This window comes from Chaetodon auriga, chromosome 2 (genome assembly GCF_051107435.1).
Source record: "Chaetodon auriga isolate fChaAug3 chromosome 2, fChaAug3.hap1, whole genome shotgun sequence".
Taxonomy (NCBI): domain Eukaryota; kingdom Metazoa; phylum Chordata; class Actinopteri; order Chaetodontiformes; family Chaetodontidae; genus Chaetodon; species Chaetodon auriga.
Window position 1 is genome coordinate 9,245,056 of NC_135075.1, and position 20,147 is coordinate 9,265,202.

General features: G+C 41.6%; 1 protein-coding gene and 1 long non-coding RNA gene across 2 annotated transcripts in view; one reads left to right on the forward strand and one right to left on the reverse strand.

Moving 5' to 3' along the window:
- Nucleotides 1-273: 273 nt before the first annotated feature.
- cntn3b (contactin 3b) overlaps nucleotides 274-20,147 on the reverse strand; it is a 52,982-nt gene continuing 33,108 nt past the window's right edge. The window contains exons 12-23 of the mRNA XM_076752890.1: nucleotides 17,730-17,857; nucleotides 15,283-15,458; nucleotides 12,097-12,214; nucleotides 11,094-11,252; nucleotides 10,808-10,957; nucleotides 9,507-9,577; nucleotides 8,878-9,112; nucleotides 8,349-8,458; nucleotides 6,842-7,028; nucleotides 4,838-4,950; nucleotides 4,572-4,737; nucleotides 274-4,039 (exon numbers count right to left, since the gene is read on the reverse strand). Coding sequence (XP_076609005.1) covers nucleotides 3,948-4,039; nucleotides 4,572-4,737; nucleotides 4,838-4,950; nucleotides 6,842-7,028; nucleotides 8,349-8,458; nucleotides 8,878-9,112; nucleotides 9,507-9,577; nucleotides 10,808-10,957; nucleotides 11,094-11,252; nucleotides 12,097-12,214; nucleotides 15,283-15,458; nucleotides 17,730-17,857 — 1,705 coding nt within the window. The 3' untranslated portion in view covers nucleotides 274-3,947. The remainder of the gene's footprint in view (nucleotides 4,040-4,571; nucleotides 4,738-4,837; nucleotides 4,951-6,841; nucleotides 7,029-8,348; nucleotides 8,459-8,877; nucleotides 9,113-9,506; nucleotides 9,578-10,807; nucleotides 10,958-11,093; nucleotides 11,253-12,096; nucleotides 12,215-15,282; nucleotides 15,459-17,729; nucleotides 17,858-20,147) is intronic.
- On the forward strand, nucleotides 3,865-7,650 carry LOC143334224 (uncharacterized). Its single transcript, XR_013078323.1, has 3 exons — nucleotides 3,865-4,220; nucleotides 4,873-4,968; nucleotides 6,696-7,650. It is a non-coding gene; the product is annotated as an uncharacterized LOC143334224 (long non-coding RNA).

The window sequence follows — 20,147 nt, forward strand, 5'->3', positions numbered from 1 at the left end:
CTAGGGGGCAAGTAAAAGGGAAAAGCTTAACACTGGCTAATAATGCAGACCTGCAGTAGTTGATATTGAAATTTAAGGAAGAAAATTCTCCAACAAATTTGCAATTACTCAGGTAACCAAAAATCAATTGACATTAACTGGACTTGGGCCATAGGGATTTAGATGTGTTTTTTAATGAAAGAGAGTATTGGGTGTGTGTGTGTGTGTGTGTGTGTGTGTGTGTGTGTGTGTGTGTGTGTGTATGAGTTAGGCAGAAGCAGGCGAACAGCCCGATGGCTGGAATAAACATTTTTATTAAGTTATAGTTTTAGAAAAAATCCAACACAAATTCACAAACAATGATTAACATGCACAATTTTAGTATACAAGACAAAACAGTTACTTTTCAATATGAAAATGCCATTCTACATGTCAGTATCTCATAGAGATCATTGATTAATACACCAGTATTAAGGTCGGAGAACACACTATATAAAAGCAATAAGGTTGTCTTTGATGGCCATGTTTAAAAAATATATGGAAGCTATTTACACTGCACCAGGTACACTCCTTTCTAGCAACAACAACCACAGAAACCAATTTAAGCAAACTGACCTTATGGATATAAACAGATATGTTGTTCTGAGATCAATACATTTCAACCATTCCAGCTGGTGGCTCCGATCACTTCCTTCAATTTCCTTTAGATTGTACTTTGTAGGGTTTACTAAAGCACAAGGCCAGAAACAATAGTTTTGTGTTTATATGTCAACATGAGCAGAGATAAGAAACATTAGGCTGAATTACAACTATGTCGCCTAATAATGAGAAAACTGAAACTGCCACACATTTAAGCACTGCAAATTAATAACCCACGAGTCTGCCATCTGGCGATGAGGTTACCTTATTTTGATATTAAAGGAATATTAACACTTGAATCACGTATTCGCAAACACAAGCTGCTTTGAAGCCAGGTCACACCAGAAAGTGACACAGCGATATTCATCCGCACGTCTTTATGCTAGAGGCTTGGTGACAGAGTGAATACTCACAGGGCTAGTTTGTGAACTACTGAAGCTGTCAAGCTCACGGTTAAACACGCTAGACAGTGGGAACATACTAGTTCTAGTCTGTCTTTTTTGCTCTCAGGATTGTACATATCATTTATTAAAACTCTCCACGCTAGCTAGCTAGCCAGCTCACTATCAGTTAGCAAGCTCATTAGTTTGCTAAATAATGGGACATTAAGTTCACACAGTTTATTCAAAAGATATTTGTACCATCAAAACTGGTCTAAAAACCATATCTGCTTTGGGAAGCAGGTTATACTCAAATAGAGGAGGATTACATGAAAGTGGATTGTGCAACACAGCAAATAAGCTACGTTGAATTCCTCCATTTTGGATTCTATGGTTCCCTCTAAACTAAGCAATGTCAAGATGGTTTGCTATTGCTCAACGGCACAAAAAGCTGAGCTCCATGCAGAAAATTTACAGATTAGCCCCACAAGTCAATCCGCTGATCACAGCAAATCCGTTGAAGTGAACTGATTTTGCCAAGAAATGTTACTTTTGTAAATGCTGGTGTGACTGGGCTTTTACGCTGTTGGAAAGAAAGATACGGTACTGCTACCGCTGACGCAACGGTCCAACAGTAGTTGTGTTCAACATGTAACTCAAAAGAATCAACCAGCCAATCAATGTCAGCTCACTACTCCAATTCAAAGTCACAATCTACCACTACACTACAAAATACTTGTAAAATATGTGGAAAAAAAAAACTGTGCAAATACAGTGACATGTTTAATAAAAGCAAACCAAAACACAACTGAAAAAGGAATGCCTTTGACGTTGTCTGATAGGGAGTAAAGTTGTGGAGGACATCTGAAACATCATTGACTGTAACACAACAGAATGAGTGCAATAAGAAAGCAGCCATCACTCAATCAAGCAGCTGAATTGTGACAGCCGTAATAATGGGGCCGGAAAATCAATATCCCATTGACTGGTCTGCAGCAGTCTAATCAACGAGCGCAGAGCTTTATGAAACCAGTCAAGGAGCAGATAGGACAGCCTGATTATGTCGGCCGTTTGGACTTTTTACGAGGCCTCTGGGGTCTGCACACCTGTTCAGACGGCTAAGTGAGGACATCCAGTCACCTTGCATCAATTCCTTGTGCTTTCATTCGACTTTGTGGGGGGGGGGGGGGGCAGAGAGTGCAAAATACAGACAACGACAGCCTCTGAGCTAATGACCTACACAGCCCCATGTTCAGCAAAGGCACAGTAATGTGTAGCAGTTCAGTTGACTGTATCCTTCCACATCCACATGAACATTGTCAGGACCCCAGTATTCACACCTCAGCTCTTACTTGGGTGGCTTTTGACAGACTCATCCGTGTGATAAAAGGGCGTGAAAAGTAGCTCCCTCAGCAGAGTAGTAATGTTCTTTTGTTACTGTTCAGTCTGGTATGTATCCAATAGACGGTAATGGGAAGGGGGGAAAATGACAGCCATGCCTTTCGCTCCATTTCCAGTCAGGGCTCTTTCACCGTGGTATTAGCATCAATTATTCTGATGCCTTAATAGCCCATAAATTATGCCACGGATGGAGTCATACATTTATTATACCACAGACCATAAATACTAAAACCAAAATTTCTGACATAATCTCAATCCATTGCGGCTTTCCTAAAGCTTCCAACCCTTTTTGTCCCGGTGTACTTGTCTCAATGAAAATTTAATCAACATACCCTTTCCAATAATGGGCTTCCTCTACATTCTGAGTTTCCTGTCCTTCCTCACTAATTTCTTCAGAAAGAAAAGCAAACAATGCCTCTTCTGCAACATCTCCTAAGCTATTTGAAAAGGAAAGGAAGAGAAAAAAATCTGAGTGAGCTCTAGTGAAGGCACTGTTATCCTGTAGTCCATTGTGCACTGGGCCAGCTGGTCATCAGGGGTGTAGATGGTACATGTTCAGTGATATGATATACGTATCTAGAACACAGGTCATCTAAATGTAGAGGAGGAACAGCACACATGGGATCTGCTTGACTTAGTAACACCACACGTCTCTGTTCTCTGCAATCCTGGCTTTTTTGCTAGACTGAGAATGCAGAGAGTGATAGGCATTTATTATTTAGAGGAGCATGAGATAGAGGGCAAATGCCAGGATCTATCAGAGCATTGTAGACAGGCCTTAAGCTCAGCAGCCAGTGGCTCTTGGACAGACCGAATATTATTTCAGTACACAGAGATAAGTGGGTTTGAGGCACAGTTGATCAATTCGCTGTGTATCTTTCATAAATCTGACAAAACCTGGGAAAATTTTTAAGCCCGCAATGGATGTTACGTTTGGCAAAAGCTGCAAAAAAAGAAAAAAAAAAAATGCTATAATTGTGGATATAAGTAAATATTCTATCAGTGGAACTGATTTAGTTTAAGATTTATTTTTGAGACAATAAAATATGGATGCAACCCATGGCCAATCACCTGCTTAGAAGTTGATCTTAAGAAGATAAATTTTTGTGAATACACTTTTTTGCAAAAGATTTTATATTGAATTAAAGAAACCATAAAGCAAGCAGCCTCTGTCACCTACTTTGGTATGGACTGTACGTGTAAATGGGTTTTAAGGCAGTAGTATCTCCAAAGATACTAAGAAGATAAGTCATGTAGACATCGTAACTTCTAAAATGAAACCTAGAGCATGGTGGCACTTAACGACGCTGGAAGAAATACCGAAAGATATCATGCATGCAAATCATCACGTCGCTATCTGATGGTCCTTTAAAAGAAAGTGGCATGGTCCCTTTAAGAGTTTGGTGGAGTCCAGTCCTTTCCAGTCTTTCCCAGCCCTGCCACTGTGAAGCCCAGGCCTTGTGCCAGTCCAGTAGAGGGTTTACATAGGACAGGCTGTCTGAAGGGATGGCGGGGGAGGGAGGGCGCTCCATGGGCTCTGATTAGACATCACCAGACGGAGCAGAGCAGTGCACTGATGAGGACTGCAGAGAGGTACAATGGGCTGAGGCGGATCGCTCCTGATCCCCGCGCTCCCATGCCTGCAACAAAAAAAACCAGCAGAGCAGCTCGTGAAGAACTCGAAATACCCCTCCAATCAAAAGAAGGAAACCTGCACTCAGCTGTGCTATCCTCTAAATTTCTGACAAGTCATCGTAAATCAAAAGCCAACTGATTTTTTACATATCTACATTTTTACTGGCTTTCAACAGGAGAGACCATGTAAGTATCCTGAGAAGATAAAGTTCCTATTACATCAAAGACGAGAACAGCAAACTGACTGACTCACAATTTTGCACAGCAGTGGGATGGGAGCACAGACCTGCTTTATATGCTGCAGCGCTGTGCAGCCAGTCAACAAGGAATAATAACCCAATGGCAGAGATGGATGACACCGTGCACGCATTTCTAAAAAGGTCGCATTTCTCGCACTTGAAATAAGTCTATTACACATGGTTGGAAAGGGATGCAATGAAGGCAAATTAAGTGTTGTCACTGAATTATTGAATTCTGACGTAAGTTTGCGGAAAAAAAGGAAATGATATAAAGAAGGAAAGACAACAGTAAACTCACTTAATTTATGGATGTGGATGGCTTCACTGCCCACACCTTCGCCCCCCTCACTCATGGCCTTGATCTGAATGAGATAGTTGTCACTGGCGGACAGGCTGAGCTCCACCGTTGTTTTGTTGGTCAGCAAAGTGTTAATGTCATTATAGCGATGTCTCTTCAGCAGCACCTGAGGCAGGAGAGGGCGACGCAGAAAAATGAGCTAATGCAAAAACCGTCATCCTTGATTCTGGAGATAAATCAGAGTTTTGCAGTGAATCGGGACGTACCAAATATCCTGTGACCTTTGACTCTGTCTCCATAGCTACTACAGGATCCCAGTGCAGCGTGAGTGTGGAGCCAATCATGGTCCATTGTATGTTGAGCGGAGCACGATCTGGAGCTAGATGAAAAAACGGAGGTAAATGTACACAACGGGATATGCTGCATAATATGCTGTTTCCTCTGTTTGGTTTTCTAAAGCAATGCATGTATAGAAAACAATTTAGAGTGGAGCTACTGCTTTGTATAGCAGCTCCACTTGGAACAATTTTGATAACAAAACCCTCATCTTATCTGTCAGAATAATACATTTAGGCTCCAGCACAGCACCCTCTCTAATTAAGACAGAGTGAATTCTGAGATGGCTCTGAGAGCTCAACACACTGGAAGAAACAAAAGAAAATAGAGATAACATTTTCACCTCTTTGACAACAAGCATTTAGAAGCAAGCGTGGCACAATGAGACTGCAATTACCGCCTTGTGTGCCTCCTGTTGTATGCCTCCACCGACCAGTCAAGTTGCATTTATATCAATGTCTGTCCTGAATCATAGATGTAGTGAAGACTTTGAAGTAATTTAATAAAAGGTATTTAGGGTATTTTTTGGTAAAATGGAAGTTATCGCTATATTGACATGTATGATTCCAGTGAATAATTTACAATGAGAAGCATGCTGTCTTCACTGAGAGACTATTTTTCCAGAGGAGGACAGAGGACCGATAAAGAGCTTCATCACATGGTGCAACGACAATCATCTGAAGCTCAATATCAGCAGAACCAATGAGCTGATGATGGACTTCAATGCTTCAAATATGGATGCTGCTGCAAAGAAGCTACAAATTGTAAAATGTGGATGCCTCACACACATCTTCAACCCTGCAGCACAGAAGATCTACACAGTCACCACAGTTTAAAGGTGGACACCAAAGACTAGTGTCACCAGTTCAGTCTCTGACCAAATGTGAAATACGGTCACAATGTCCCCGTCTGTTCCTGAGCTATTGTATTGAATAATGGCCAGAAAAAGTGTTTCTGTAGAACATCATGACGTCAGAGTGAAGCTGACCTTTAACCTCATTACTTCAACATTTTATCCGATGAGACATTTATGTAAACTTTTGACAGAATTAGCGCATGAATTCTTGAGTTATGGCGAAAAATGTGTTTTGTGAGGTCATCGTGACCTTCGACACTGGCCCACCAAATTCTAATCAGTTCAGTCTTGAGTCCAAGTGGGCATTTGTGTCACATGTAATGAAAATCCCTCCAGGCACTCCTGAAATATAGCATTCATGAGAATGGGACGGATGCATTAAACAGTATGTTCATGCAGATGGATCTACAGACAAAACATAATGCTTCTAGTACCAAGATACGCTTTTAATACAAAAACTATGCTTTTAGGTGATTGGTTATGTTTTCTCACTGTGCAAATTTTTTCTGAATGCTATGCATTTTCAAATTGGTTGACGCCCTCTTCATCCTCTTTTTTTCACTGCAGTGCATTGAGCTTTCAGGGCTGCCATAGAATTCTCACTATTTTCCCAAGTAAAATTGTGGTGTCAAGTGCTGTCTGGTCACTGGCAGCACATCTCTGGCCACAGGAAAAAGAGATATGGCAAAAAAATAAAAAATCTGGACCCTAATGACGGTGCCATGAAACATGAGCATGCTATGCTTACTTTTTCACTTAAATTGCAGAATGTCTGAGGGGTGAAATCCCTAAATGTCAAAGAATCTAGCTTGTGCAGCAGTTATCTAGTTTAACATCACTTCTCGATTTGAAAAACCTAAATTGTCCCTGTCACTGTGTTCCCCTCAGCCCACTGATTTATCTTCTGTTCCGTTTGCTTTTGTCCCCCCAAGGTAAATGGAAAGCTCTCATCACACTGAAGCTGAAGAAATGCTACGCTTGTCATGTTGAGGACAGTACGACATCATCTGAGAGAGACGCGGTTCATGAACGAGAAGCATTTAGAAATGGCTTCAATGCCCCTCTGGGATGCACTCACGTGGTTTCTTTGTGGTGGTGTTGATGGGAGCTGACTGTGGCCCGGGGCCAGCTGTATTGAAAGCAGCCACAGAGAGGTAGTACACTGTGTTAGCTTTCAGCCCCGTGATGTTAACCAGCGTGTAGTTTCCAGATATGCGCACTTTGCCAACAGTGTCAGGCTTGGTGTCATCTTCCCAGTACACGACCTGTTGGGCAAAAAACAAACCAAAAAGTCACAGTCATGACCACAAACAGCCAGATTCTAGTGGTGCATTTCACTGCATTATTGAATTTCGTATTCCATCATGAAATCGGAAATGCTGTTTGTATTACAGAACGGAAGGCAGGGAAGCGATGATGAATAATACATTTTTCACTAGTTGAGTCTCAATTACTGATGCACATCCTCTTCTCAACCATCCCGGCCATATAAAGAGGGCATTAATGGGTCATATGATAACTGACCTAGGAAGAAAAATTCATGATTACTGCCTGTTTTGATCATGAAAACAACCTCAACTCTTACTTTAGTATGAAGACACTGGATATTAAAAGGGAAGAGGTCATGGATAAATCTTACAAATATTTTAAAATGCTTTACATCTACTAAAAAAATCAACACTTTCTACACAGACACAGCAGGATTCTGCACTCTGTTAAATAAGTTGCACAGTTTGCTTTCAGCCTCCAATTACAGGTGTAGGTGAAGAGATATTTGATAAAGCAAATGGACTAATTTGCTGCTTGCTTTGGGTCATCTTCAATATTCATGTGTCTGGTATTAAGTGACTTCAGAGTTAAGTCAATAAATAATTAATCTGAAATGTGAAGTCTGCCCTCGGGGACATTACCGCTATAAATTATTTCATTTCAAATTTGTTATCACTTAAAGCTGTGTATGATAAGCACCAGAATTCAGTTTGCTGTAATGTCATCTTTTGAGCAGTAATAATGATGATTACATTCGACTGAAACTGGACTGCATTTGCAATCCTAACATCTAATTAAAGGCTGAGCGCCATATATGTGCCGTCCACAGCTCCGGATCCATACTGTTGGTAGCCTATTGAGATTCAGCAGCTTACAGCCACTTCAGGGCCGCGTTTGGAGGAATAAGCTCTGTTCTAAAAGGACAATGTGGCCACTGCTATGGAAACTGAGAGCTTTGTGCTGAGGGCCAGAGGTGACAGATATTGAAAGAGCACAGAGGGAGAAAAAAACAGCAAAGCCCTCTTTGCATTCTTGAAAGGCTGAGGGATTTTATTTTCCTCTAGCTGGTTTGCTGTTGGTGTGCCAAAGTGTTGAGGTCATTTCATGATATTATTACACTTAAAACAAAATTTTCCCAGAGATACATGAGAAGATATAGTAGAATATTGTAAGTTAAAAAAGAGAGGAAAAACTCATTTTAAGAGCAATGAAAGGACGGTTATGAGCTGATAAACAAGCCACAGGGAAAAGCTCAATTATCATGTTTTTTGAGGAAAAAAAAGAGAAGGATGATTTTGCAGAGAGTCATATCGTACCTCATATCCAAGCACTCTTTCTGGGATGGCAGGGAGAGCTTCCCAGATCACTTCAATTTGCACTGCAGACACACTTCTAGTCCTAACCCTCTTAGGAGCCACGCTGGGGACTGCAGAAATAGAGCACTGGTGAGAATCCCAGGGACTCATCCAACACCATCACACACACTAATAGCAATAAGAGGAAAGGCACAGGATAGACCTGTAGTTTCACTGAAAAGCTATTTCCCCAGCTCTCTCTTAATGGGATCTGTGACTGACATAAGGGAAGACTATCTGCCCAGCAAATTCAATTAACAGAATACCTCCCTGACAGCATGGTGTGGTAAGTGTCTACTAGGATTTCTTGTAATCTACCAGCATGATAACTAATATCAAGTTGACATTCCCAGCTTGAGAGGGGAGGAAAATAACAGCACTGGGAAAAAAATCATTTCATCATTACTATTCCAAGGTCATATTTGTAAGGAGAGGGATTATAGCTTATTTAAGCATCATTCTCTGCCGGGCTGTCAAGTGTGTATCGTACCTTCCTCTGCTGAGAACACGGTGGCAATGGAGCTGAAGGGCCCCTCCCCTCGGTTGTTGTACGCCCCCACTTTCACATCAAAAGGCGAGAAGGGTGGGATGGTGTCATTGCGGAAGACGTAACGCGCCACGCCAGGTGTGGAGATAACCGCTCGCGTCCATGTCACCGTGCCCACAGGCCTGAAGGCGATGATGTAGCCGAAGCCCTCTCCATTCTGCATTTCCTCGGGAACAGGCTGGGAGCAAAACACAAAACTATAGTGATATTAAAACGCATACAGACGAAGAAACAGACAGGCCCGTCTCCGCGCTCTACCTCAGCAAAGGCTTCTGTGATTAGAGACACAGCCTCTTTCTTTGTCCTTACCGCCCAGAACACTGTGCAATCACCTTTTGCCTTATCTTTTCCCCCTTGCACGGCTCTGTAATTGTGGCTAAAGTGCAAAACTCTTCAGAGGAAGTGCTCTCTGTCCCTGCTTTCGGAGGGAGAAATGGCACTCTGAGGCTGTGCCGGAGGAGAGGTGTCTTGCTCTAATGTGGGTCATAAAATTGCTCCGTTCAATTCTGCACAATTAAGCAAAACCATTACTCGGCCATGAGGAGAACAGTAAAATGTGACAGATGACTTACCTCCCATGTTATCACTAATTCAGACTTTGTGCCGCCTCCACCTCCGACATCAGTGGGAGCTGTATCAGGAACTGAGAGGTAAAGCCCAGAGGGGAACAATTAGAACACAGTTTACAAAGCTCAACGACAAGCCTCAACTATACTTGCAGCCATATGACAAGGGAACCTGCTGCAGAAACTGTCTTCTAGTTTACACCCCACAAATCCCTCACTCTGTGCAAACACAAAGTTTTCGCAAAATAGTGAATTACTGATATTGGCCAAATGTCACTGTCCATAAACGCAAAGACATTCGACTCAGCCCACTCCACTCCTATTCCCACTCAGCCGTTTGTGCACGGCAGTGTGAGGGCAAAGCTGACTGTGGATACGGAGGAGCATTTGTGCATGTCCTTATAGTCTCCTTTAGTAAGCGGAGCATCACATTTAAAGTGTCTGCAAATGGTTTTTGCAGCATTTATGTCTGATGCCCACGTATGGTTGTCTATTTGGGTTGAAATTGGGAACTGAGATCCCAATACCTTGTGGGTATTCTCACCTGGAAAAATAGCTGCACCTGGATTCTTAACATGTGTGTTTCTGGCTGTGTATTCATTAACTGAAGACTATGACCCGCCTTACCAAACCTCGTTATTCTCACAGCTACATTGTATTATAGTGATATATGTAACTCTTAAACATTATTTAACCAAATAAGAGGAAGTGTAAAAGCCACTCCTTGATAAAAATAAAGCTATACAAGTTATTTGAGCGACCTCCACAAATAGGACAATGTTTCAAAGTCAGGTTTAAAGTCTCAGCACTGAGATTGGTCTATAAATATTACCAGGAGAGCAAAACGCAAGGAAGCAAGGAAAGCACAGCACATCTCCAAAATCATAAAATCTCTCATGTATGTTGAATTTTGCTTCTTTGACTTTTCTCAACAATTTTGCATCTATCACAGCTTGAAAAGTCAATTAAAATGCAGTCGGAGTCCTGAGTGCCATCAGAGCTGTCAGGACATTTTTATTTTCAGCAGCCTGTCAAACACTTGCCAGTGTGTTTTTTTCCACCTCAAAGGTAGTGTAATGGAATTGTTGCTCTACTATCATGTGCCAACTAATTATTACAAATGAAGAATATTCGAAAAATTGAAATAAACATCCTTTTTAGAAGTAATTAACCTCAATACTCTGGTTAAAATATATAGTGACAAGTCCCGGGAAAGAGTGTAACAATTTTATGATGAAGGCAAATTCTTCACTATTTTGTAAAGTGTATGTATGTGTGTGTTCAGTGAAGTGTTTAGGTTCACATACTGGCATCCTCGGTCCTGGTCTTGGTTGAGGCTGGGCTGGGCTCTCCCAGGCCTACGGCATTGCGGGCCACCACCCTGAACTCGTACTCCACCCAGGCGTTCAGACCCACCACTGTGGCTGTCAGCATGTTACCGTTGACCACCTCCGGCACTGCGAAGTGGAAATGCGTTCTTTAGGAAATCAGGCTGCCTTTCAAATGGACTCAAATTGAATGATTAATAAATAAAAACCCACATAAGAACCTGGATAAATACTTCATGAGGACAGGAGAGGTGTTTCACGGTACCTGTGTCAACAGCCTGCCAGCCCACAGTAAAGGGCGTTCGGGCCTGAATGATGTAGCCGGTGATGGGGCTGCCATTGTCCCTTCCGGGAGTCCAGGAGAGCTGGGCAGTGCTGTCTGTGATCTCCTCAACTGCTACCTTGTCTGGAGGACCTGGTGGACCTAAATCAATCAGACAATGGGTGAACCAGAGGTGATCACCCTTCCCATGAAGCCTCCCCTCATCAACCTCATAAAAATTTCTGCACCATGTTAGATATCAAGGCCATTGCGCTCCCTTTAATTAAAGGCTACGTCCTTGATATGTGCATGCAGGGACTTCTGATTCAGTGCATGCGTGATATGCAGGAAGTGATTACTGAACACGGGAACACCAGCAGTGGAAAGAGACAGTGGATTGGATCATTTATGAAAAAAGGAAAGAGGAACTACATCTGATCAGACACAAGAGAGAAGAATAAAAGGAGGTGTTTGTGACTGTTACACGCTCTGGCTTTACCATGTTCTGGTTGTTTGCACTCCTGCTCAATTATTCAGATGCTTTCCATGATATTTTGCCGATGTGTAAATGAGCCAATTATAGTCATTTTCTGTGATAAACATTGCCTTCTCAAAGCACCTGGGACAGCTATTACAGTTTGTTAAGGGCATGAATACCAATGTAAATCACCAGAGATAAGCCCACACAGTGAGCCAGATACACTGAGCACATATCAACGAAGCAACCTCAGCCTGAAGTCACACATGCCAGTTTGAGTGTGTGTGCTATTGTTGCAAATTTAACCACCACGTATAGAATGTAAACAGACGCTGACATGACTCTGACTGCATCCTTTTTTGCTTTGCTTCACTGTGTATTTACACGAAGCCTCAGGGACTTCTCACATTTTTCTCTGTCAAACTTCTTTCTCCTTGGATACTTGTACAGATGCTTCAATGCCACATCATTTTACAGTAAACATACTAGGGTATTCAGCAAGCTCTTGAAATCAATTGGTTCTCTTACCTTTGACAACCAAGATGGCAGAGGCGGACAGGCTCTCCACATCAGTGTCAATAACGCAGACATATTTCCCTCCGTGGTTCAGCTGGATGTTACGAATCATCAGATCCCCTGATATAGTCTAGAATGGAATATGATCGTTGAAAAAATAAAGCTAAGTAAGAGCTGCGGTTTTATTTCATCACTCTGGCTCTGGGCACGTCTGAAACATTTAGAATGCTTTGCACAATCACATCGTCTCCAGGCCACCGATTTCTGCATCTCTTCAAACACCAACAACAGACATGGCAGATGTACTGTGTACAAATAATGCTATTGGCTGCCCTTCAGGCACTACCCAACCAACCCGCCCCCCCCACCCCATACAAACAGCTACCAGCTATACAGAGGACACACAAAACAAACAGGTCTAGCAAATTGGCAAGAAAATCCTAATTATTCAGTAATTACATAAGCTCAAGCAAGACATGAGCATAACTCCCAGTGTAAATAGCAAATATTATTTTACATAAGCAGGATGCATGTGGTGATCACGAAGGAACAAATCAAATCAATAAACTTTGTCAACCTCCTAATCCATAGGACATAGGACAGCTGAATTATTAGTCGCTGTGCTAAGGAGCATCTTTTAAAGGATGAGGCTGTTCCTTTCTATATTTTTCTCACCGACAACAAATCCGGTGAAAAACACCACAAACAACAATGCCCTTTTCCACTGCATCACTCTGTCTGTGCTACTTCTACTGAAGATTAAGATACATTTTTAAAAACACATAAACACTGTATAAGTTTTCATTTTTAAAAAAGGTGAAATAATGTCCTATAACAGTTGGACACTGTTGTTTTTAAGAAGACTATTGAAGATTATTGAAACAGGAATAAATATTGCTTTTGTTGGGGACTATTTTCAGCCGTGGATTAACACATATTTGTTTCTTGTGTCTACTTTTGTACCCCACAGCAGCAAGACTGCATATGTGGTACACGTGGTACTGACTCAATGTAAACTATATGATGGCCATGTTCATTGTAGTGAAGGAACAGATCATCCACTGCAAGAGTGTGGCCCACTGATGCTTTTCTTGTACTTTATATATAAATAGTTTTGGGACAACAATGGAGCTTTAGGCCAGAGAGCTAAAAAAAAAAGAAATCAGACTTTGGATAAAGAGACAACACTGTGTAATTTGGGCTGTCCCAGAATAAACCTGACATCTGTGTGACAAACGTGGCAAAATCTTCTGGAAGAGTGTTCACACAAAATTTACGATCCAATTCTCATAATGTCATTTTTAGAACAACTCTTCATCACACCCACTAAATGACACAGAACACACTGGCCCACACAACATTGCAAGTAGCCACGGGCGCATTTACACATAGATATCACATTGATAAATATGTTGTCACCTTGAAAATAATGTTACAATTGACCAAACACTTATTGAACAATCTGACATGTCTAAAAATTGGTATCGCATCATCTGAAAGAGGTCACGAACAAAATATTATTAGACCAGTCATGCATCGTGTGACATTCACTGAGCCTCTTAGATTGCTGTCATCGTGCAGTGCAAAGTGTCCTTTAGTATGATCAATTCATCACTGGTTTTGGCCTTCTGGTGGGATTTGCTGACAATAACAAAAATATAGAATGTCGCCAGCCTCATCCATGTATGCCAAGAGTAATTTACAATGTTGTATTAACAAATTTTACCCTCACAGAATTACTGATCTCACTTTGAGCGCATAAGGGAATCCACCTTCTGAAAGCTGCCTTGAAGTGGCCTGTCAAAGCATGTCAGCCTGTGAAGAGTGGTGTATTGCTTTAGAAACAAGTCACCTGAGGGGCGAGTCAGGTGAGACTCGCTGCAGTCATCGCAGATTTCATCACCTCCAGCAGCTAGTGATCATAGCTCCACTCCGCAGCAACTGGGCCAGAATGGCCGTGGATCTCCACCTCTCTAAAGCACCTGACAAAGCAGCGCTGAGCTGAATGGAGCTTTTAGGTGGCCACAAACTAAAGAGACTGCCTCTCCTGTTCTCTTTTCCGCTTTCCCCCTTCCTTTCATCTCCCCTCCTTTCTCCTGACAGTTTTTACGCATGGCTCTGCCACGTCTGATTCTCCCCGCAATGTCAGCCACCACCTGGCCGACCTGAGAGCTTGCGATCGAGAGCAAGACGTCCCGTCTTGGCAGGGAGGAAGTGATGAGGCAGATTTGCTTTAATTATGTTAATTAATTCATCAGAAGCTGTTGAGCGGGGGGCTGGTAATCTCTCTGGACAGGGGAAACAGATTCTGTGAAAACTATATCTCATTATATGCCTATGCACAGTTCAATGTCATTAGTAATTGCCATTCGCATTCACGAAGATATGAATTTGGCATGTCCACAACACTACACTTCAGATATGATGTCGACCTTTAACACGTCAATGGCAGTGATCAGACTGCTGACCTTGGATGATAAATGGTGCTATATTAAGCAAAAAGAGTGTAATTTCATACTGATAAGCTCTGAACTACTGACTTTGCCCTTCATCAAAAGGAACAAATATTCAACAAAGAGTCATCACTTATTATCATTTCAGAGCACAAGGATTTAAAATGAACATTTACTAATGCCAGGCCTGCCCTTGGTGAATGCCAACCAGCTCATTACTTAATTATTTTGGGGCTCAAGATTCATAAATAGGTATGCAAATTCAATTATGGCAGAGGGAGATGATAAGAAAATGTTCTCCCTTGAGGTAAGGGAATTAGAAGTTGAAGGGATAAAAAATATTAAGACTTTCTAAATGAAGACCCTCTGTATGACTGAAATGGCATTTCACCAATATATCTTTGGAAGTGTAACACACAGCAGCTCACACAGCCCATTCAAAAGGTAAGGATCAAGATTACTGACCTGATACTGCCATTCACTGAGGCTTTAACAGCATGTGAATGAATGAATAGGACTGATTCTTAATAGATATCTCTATCGTTTTGATATTCCATCCACCACTGACCACAGGGAAACTTTCAAATGGACCAGTCTTGGCATTAATTTCTCTGCTTGGGTGTTATTGGTGTCTAAAAAGCCCTCAGCAGGGCAGTGGAGCATACCCTTGCACATCACACAGTATGTCCCAATTAATCCCAGAATAGGCAGAAAGTAGCTGAGTTTAATGCTTGAGATGACTCACCCCGCCCACTCTTTCGAAATGATCGCTGTCTCGCTGGAAGTCGATGAGCTGGCCGTTGAATGCCCACGAGAAAGACACATCCAGAGCTGGATCGCAGGCAATCTGGCAGGGTAACACGATGCTCTCGCCAACAATAATTTCCATGTTAGTCGGCCTCATGGTGATTCTGGTGGGCTCTGGCCAGACAACAGATGACAGTGTAGCATGTTAATATCTCTGCCACGGGAACCTTTAACACCACTGTGACCCCTGCAACTGCCACCTCACTTCTATTCACGGCTAAATCAAGTCACCATCATTAAATAAGCCAGGCATGTGTGCTTCTCCTGATTTTAATAAGCACTTAAATTCCAAGCCTGTCCATTAGCAACATTTAATGACATCACAAGTTTGCACTTCATGTTCCGAGATCAATTTGGAAGAAAGTGTTTGAAACAGGATTACAGAGATGGAAGCACATCCGCACTGCTGACTGTGGTGGATTGGAGGCCTCAGAGTATGTTGAGGAAAGGTCACGGTAATTAAATTCTATGACATTAAATGGTTCAGCTGTCAGTGTATGAAAAGAATAGATGCTAATGACAAAAATAAGTCAGGTGGCTCCACACACATTAGATTAAACTGGAGGACTACATGTACGTGTTATGTCACTGCAATCATAAATAATGACCTTTAACTCAATCAAGGATAATGTTTTGTTGCTTACTTAACTGCTATTTTGCATAATGTATAACAGCCATATTAATTTGACAATAACCTTGGCTGTTAATGTTACACATGCAATATGACTTGAATATAAAGCAATAGAAATGAGGCTATTCTCAAGCCGTAGATTGACAAGAAACAGTTGACCTTTATTTTTGAATGACTGAAAGCAAATTGGGCGCCATTGCGTTGCAGTGGTTATCACTGTCGCCTCACAGAAAGATGGTTCTGGGTTTTCCCGTGTCTGTGTGGATTTCCTCCAGGCTCTCCGGCTTCCTCCCACAGTCCAAAGGCATGCAAGTTAAGTTAATTGGTGACTGAATAGCCTGTAGGCGTGAATGTGAGCGTGAATGATGTTTGTCTCTGTACTGTATGTCTGCCCTGCACTGCTGGTTAAAGCTTTGGATTTCTTCATATCCTAAAACTGTGGTGATGGGGCCGTAGAAAGAGCAATGCTTGGCACCAAAAGAGCTCAGAGTGTGGCATTTTTGTGTTTTATTGCCTTTTCAAAACACTAAAGCAAAGTGTTAAAAATGGATTAAACTGTGTGTTTGGGATTCTTGGAAATATTACAATGACAAGCTAACTAGTGTACCACCAGTTGTGAGCTGGCGATACTTCCAAGAGTGAACATATCATTAGCTGGCTACATAAACTACATTATGTGCGATCCCAGGGTACTCTGATGATGTCTTTCCAGGACAAACACATTGAAAGGGTGAAAGCTGGTGTAGCCAGACTTTGTGGCTCTGTATCAGATTTGGGGCAGTTTGGTTTAGATGACTTTGCAAAACTCATTGGTTTCATTCTCAAGTTCTTTTTCATGTTTAAGTGAAATATATAAGTTATAACAATTTATTACATTTTTTTCTTATGATATTGATATTTAATCGTAGGGCTGGCTGGCTACCCAGCATTACAAAAACAATGCTGCTCTTTTTAGTTTTCATATCCTCTGCATGTTAACTGCTGAGGATGTCGACTTTTAGGCTATATAAGCCGATAAGCTTCAGCCTCAGTCTTTCGTGGATTGTTTGAGGATTGAATTAGTTTGAAATCATGTATGTAGAAAAGTTCAGGTAAGTTTTGGAAATCTGCTTATTTCTTTTCCTGCCAAGAGTCAGATGAGAAGATCAATACCAGACTAGCTGTTTCCCTGTTTCCAGTCTTTGTGCTCACTTAAGTTAGCCACGCTGCTGGCAATTGCTTCATACTTTGTGCACAGACATGAGAGAGGTATTGATCTCATCAAACTCTCAGCGAAAAAACACATAAGCAGATTCTGAGTCAGCCGGAAACATTGAGAAGTGGGCCAGAAAAGAAGTGTTAAACCAACTCACAAATGTAATGCACGCAGGCTAGCCACAGCTAATAAAATCTGCTAACGATGTCTCAGTGGTTAGCACTGGATCTGAGCATGTATGTTAGGTTAATTCTCCTGTCAGTGCCCTTGACCAAGGCACTGGCTTGGTACTGGAGTTGGTCCTCAGGTGCTGCTCAGTGGCTGCCCACTGCATTATAATGCATTTCCCTACGGGGATCAATCAAGGATGACTTAACTTAACAAGAGCTGTCATTTCAGCTGTCAAAGTCGACAGTTGCCAGTTAGAAGCCGCACTTGTGTGATTTTTGGCTACCTTCAGCGCTTGAATGGAAAGATTAACAAACATATTATTGCTAAAGGAGGGTGTAGCGAAGGGTCAGTTGAGGGTGAGTTGTTGTTGCAGAGGAGTAGGACTCACCAGTGATGAGCAGCCTCCCAGATGTGCTTGCTGTCCCAAACTGATTCTTAGCGATGCAAGTGTAGATGGCTGCATCCCGTCTGGTTACATTGGCGATCTTTAATGTTCCATTGGAAAGCAAAGTAATCCTGAGGGAAGCAAAACAGCTTTTCACTGTACTGACTAAGGAAGAGAGAGCAGTTAGACTGAAGTACTGAGTTTTGTATTGCATCTGTCTATAGTCACTATTTTGTGCTCAACATCTTCACATGTGACGGTTCACCTTATTCTCCCTGCAGCAAGTCCTCTGTACTTCCATAGAATAGTATTCTTGTCAAAATGGGAAAGCTTCTAAAGCACTTTGACCCCTGTGGTAGCCTACCTTAAAGCACTCCACTAAAACCCAGAAAAATGAAATTCTGAAAGGTGGGTTAGCAGCAGGCAAGGTGACCTACTGCCCTGACTCAGTGGTGGGCTAAACTCTGGGACATATTACCAACTGAAGAAATATTTTACAAACAGCAACACTGAATAACTCAATGTATAAATAAAATGTGCTTTACAGGCTTTATGTTGCAAAGGTCAGTGAGGTAACTCTATCACGCTGGGAGTTCACTGACTGGCTGGATATTTAGTAAAAGCCCAATATATCTCTGTAAGTTAAAGACATGATAATACAGTGCTATAAATGCACAGGTACAAAATATATAGGACCCACAATATGTCGTAATAATGTTCACAGTAATGTTCAAGACTTGTTCAAGAAGATTAAAAAAATAAACATTATGTGATAAAGATTTTCATCTTTTTACATGTGAATTGAATTAAGCTTAACTGAATTTTCTCATCTTATGAAATTTTATATTTTGTTTTATATTTCATATTTTCACACTCACCTCATGCAGTACTCAGCCATGCTGCATTGGTGTATTTTAGTTACTGAGGTTTTGGATTAAAATATCTGCCTCTGAGAGTTTTGCCTCCATCCCCAATGCCGTGAAGGCGAGTAGAATTTTGTTTGTGGTGCTAAAACAACTCAAAGACTATGTAAAGAAAAATAAATAAATAAAAAATACTGTCTGGCTAAATCACAGACTTCACTTTTATTGGAGAGAAATAGTCCAACAAATAGTCCCAATGCATTCTGCAAATTATCCAGAGTAACAGCGGGGTGGAGGAAGATTTTTACGAGACGGATATCTGAAAACTTGGGTAAATTAACCTATTATTAAAACTAGACACCATGGGGGATAACTGTGAAAACATGTTTTCCATAATTTGGGTGAAACTAACTTTAACTGATGTGGTATTTAGTGACTCAACGTGTACTCAAATCATTTTCTAAACACTGCACCAAGTTACAGCACGACTGCATACATGACAAAACATTCCCCATCCAGCATCTGCACGCATCCAGCGCTGTGCACCTTCAAAGACTATACTGTATGTAGGCTTCACATACAGTGCGCTAAATGTCAGTCAGCATGGGAATTTTACCAATTTCCTGCAGCTATAGATGTAGCTCCCCATCTGGAGCCAACTAAGGAGCCCCAGCGCTGTTTTGACAAGATGCTTGATGCCCGTATTGTTCGCTTTTAGACCTCCTTTTGAATAAGCAGCATGGGAGTGATTCAGACAGCACAAAGTTAAGCATTTCTTCAGTGCGCTGGGATGCCTGTGTTGGAGTTGTTTTTATTCAGTCTGTCCTGCCTGTTGTGTGTGTGTGTGTGTGTGTGTGTGTGTGTGCTAAGCATTCTTGATGTGCATGCGTTGACTTGCAACAGGGTTTAGTCACCGTCTAAGCTTTTCTTCTCCCTCCAATCAGGATGATGAAAAGTCAGCGGACGGATTGCTTGAATGTGTCACTTCACGCCTCTGATTTACTTTTGAATTTCTCCACCTTTTAATTGGTTCTTTAGTATTGTGTGAAATATTTTCAGTGGCTCAAATTCTCCTTCTGGTGTTTCCAATAAGAAATCAGACAGAGATGGACAACAAACTAAATTGAGCACATTTTAATGCTGGTTAAAGTGGTGCTTGAAGTCTGCTCATTGCTCATTGAGATGACTCTGCTCTCTAATCTGGAGCAAGGTTTTTGTCTTTGCAGCTTTGAATAAGACTCTATTTGTATGTCATGATAAAGCTTTGATTACAGGTGCAACAACTTTGTCTACCTAAAAGCAGACAGACATCTTTAGCCATGACTCTATTTGGTGATGTTTCATCTTCTTAAATATTCCGTGCATGCTGTGTTGATACGACCAGCGAGCATCTTCATTCCTCACACCAAGCTATTTGCACATGAGTGTGCACGCAGTATATTAGCCATGTGCAATTTTCCTGGTGGGTGCCCTGCTCTCAGTCTCCTCATTAGCCTTTCCCTCTATGCACCTGCACAAATGCCAAATACACTATTCAAACAAGTCAGCTTGCAGTGAA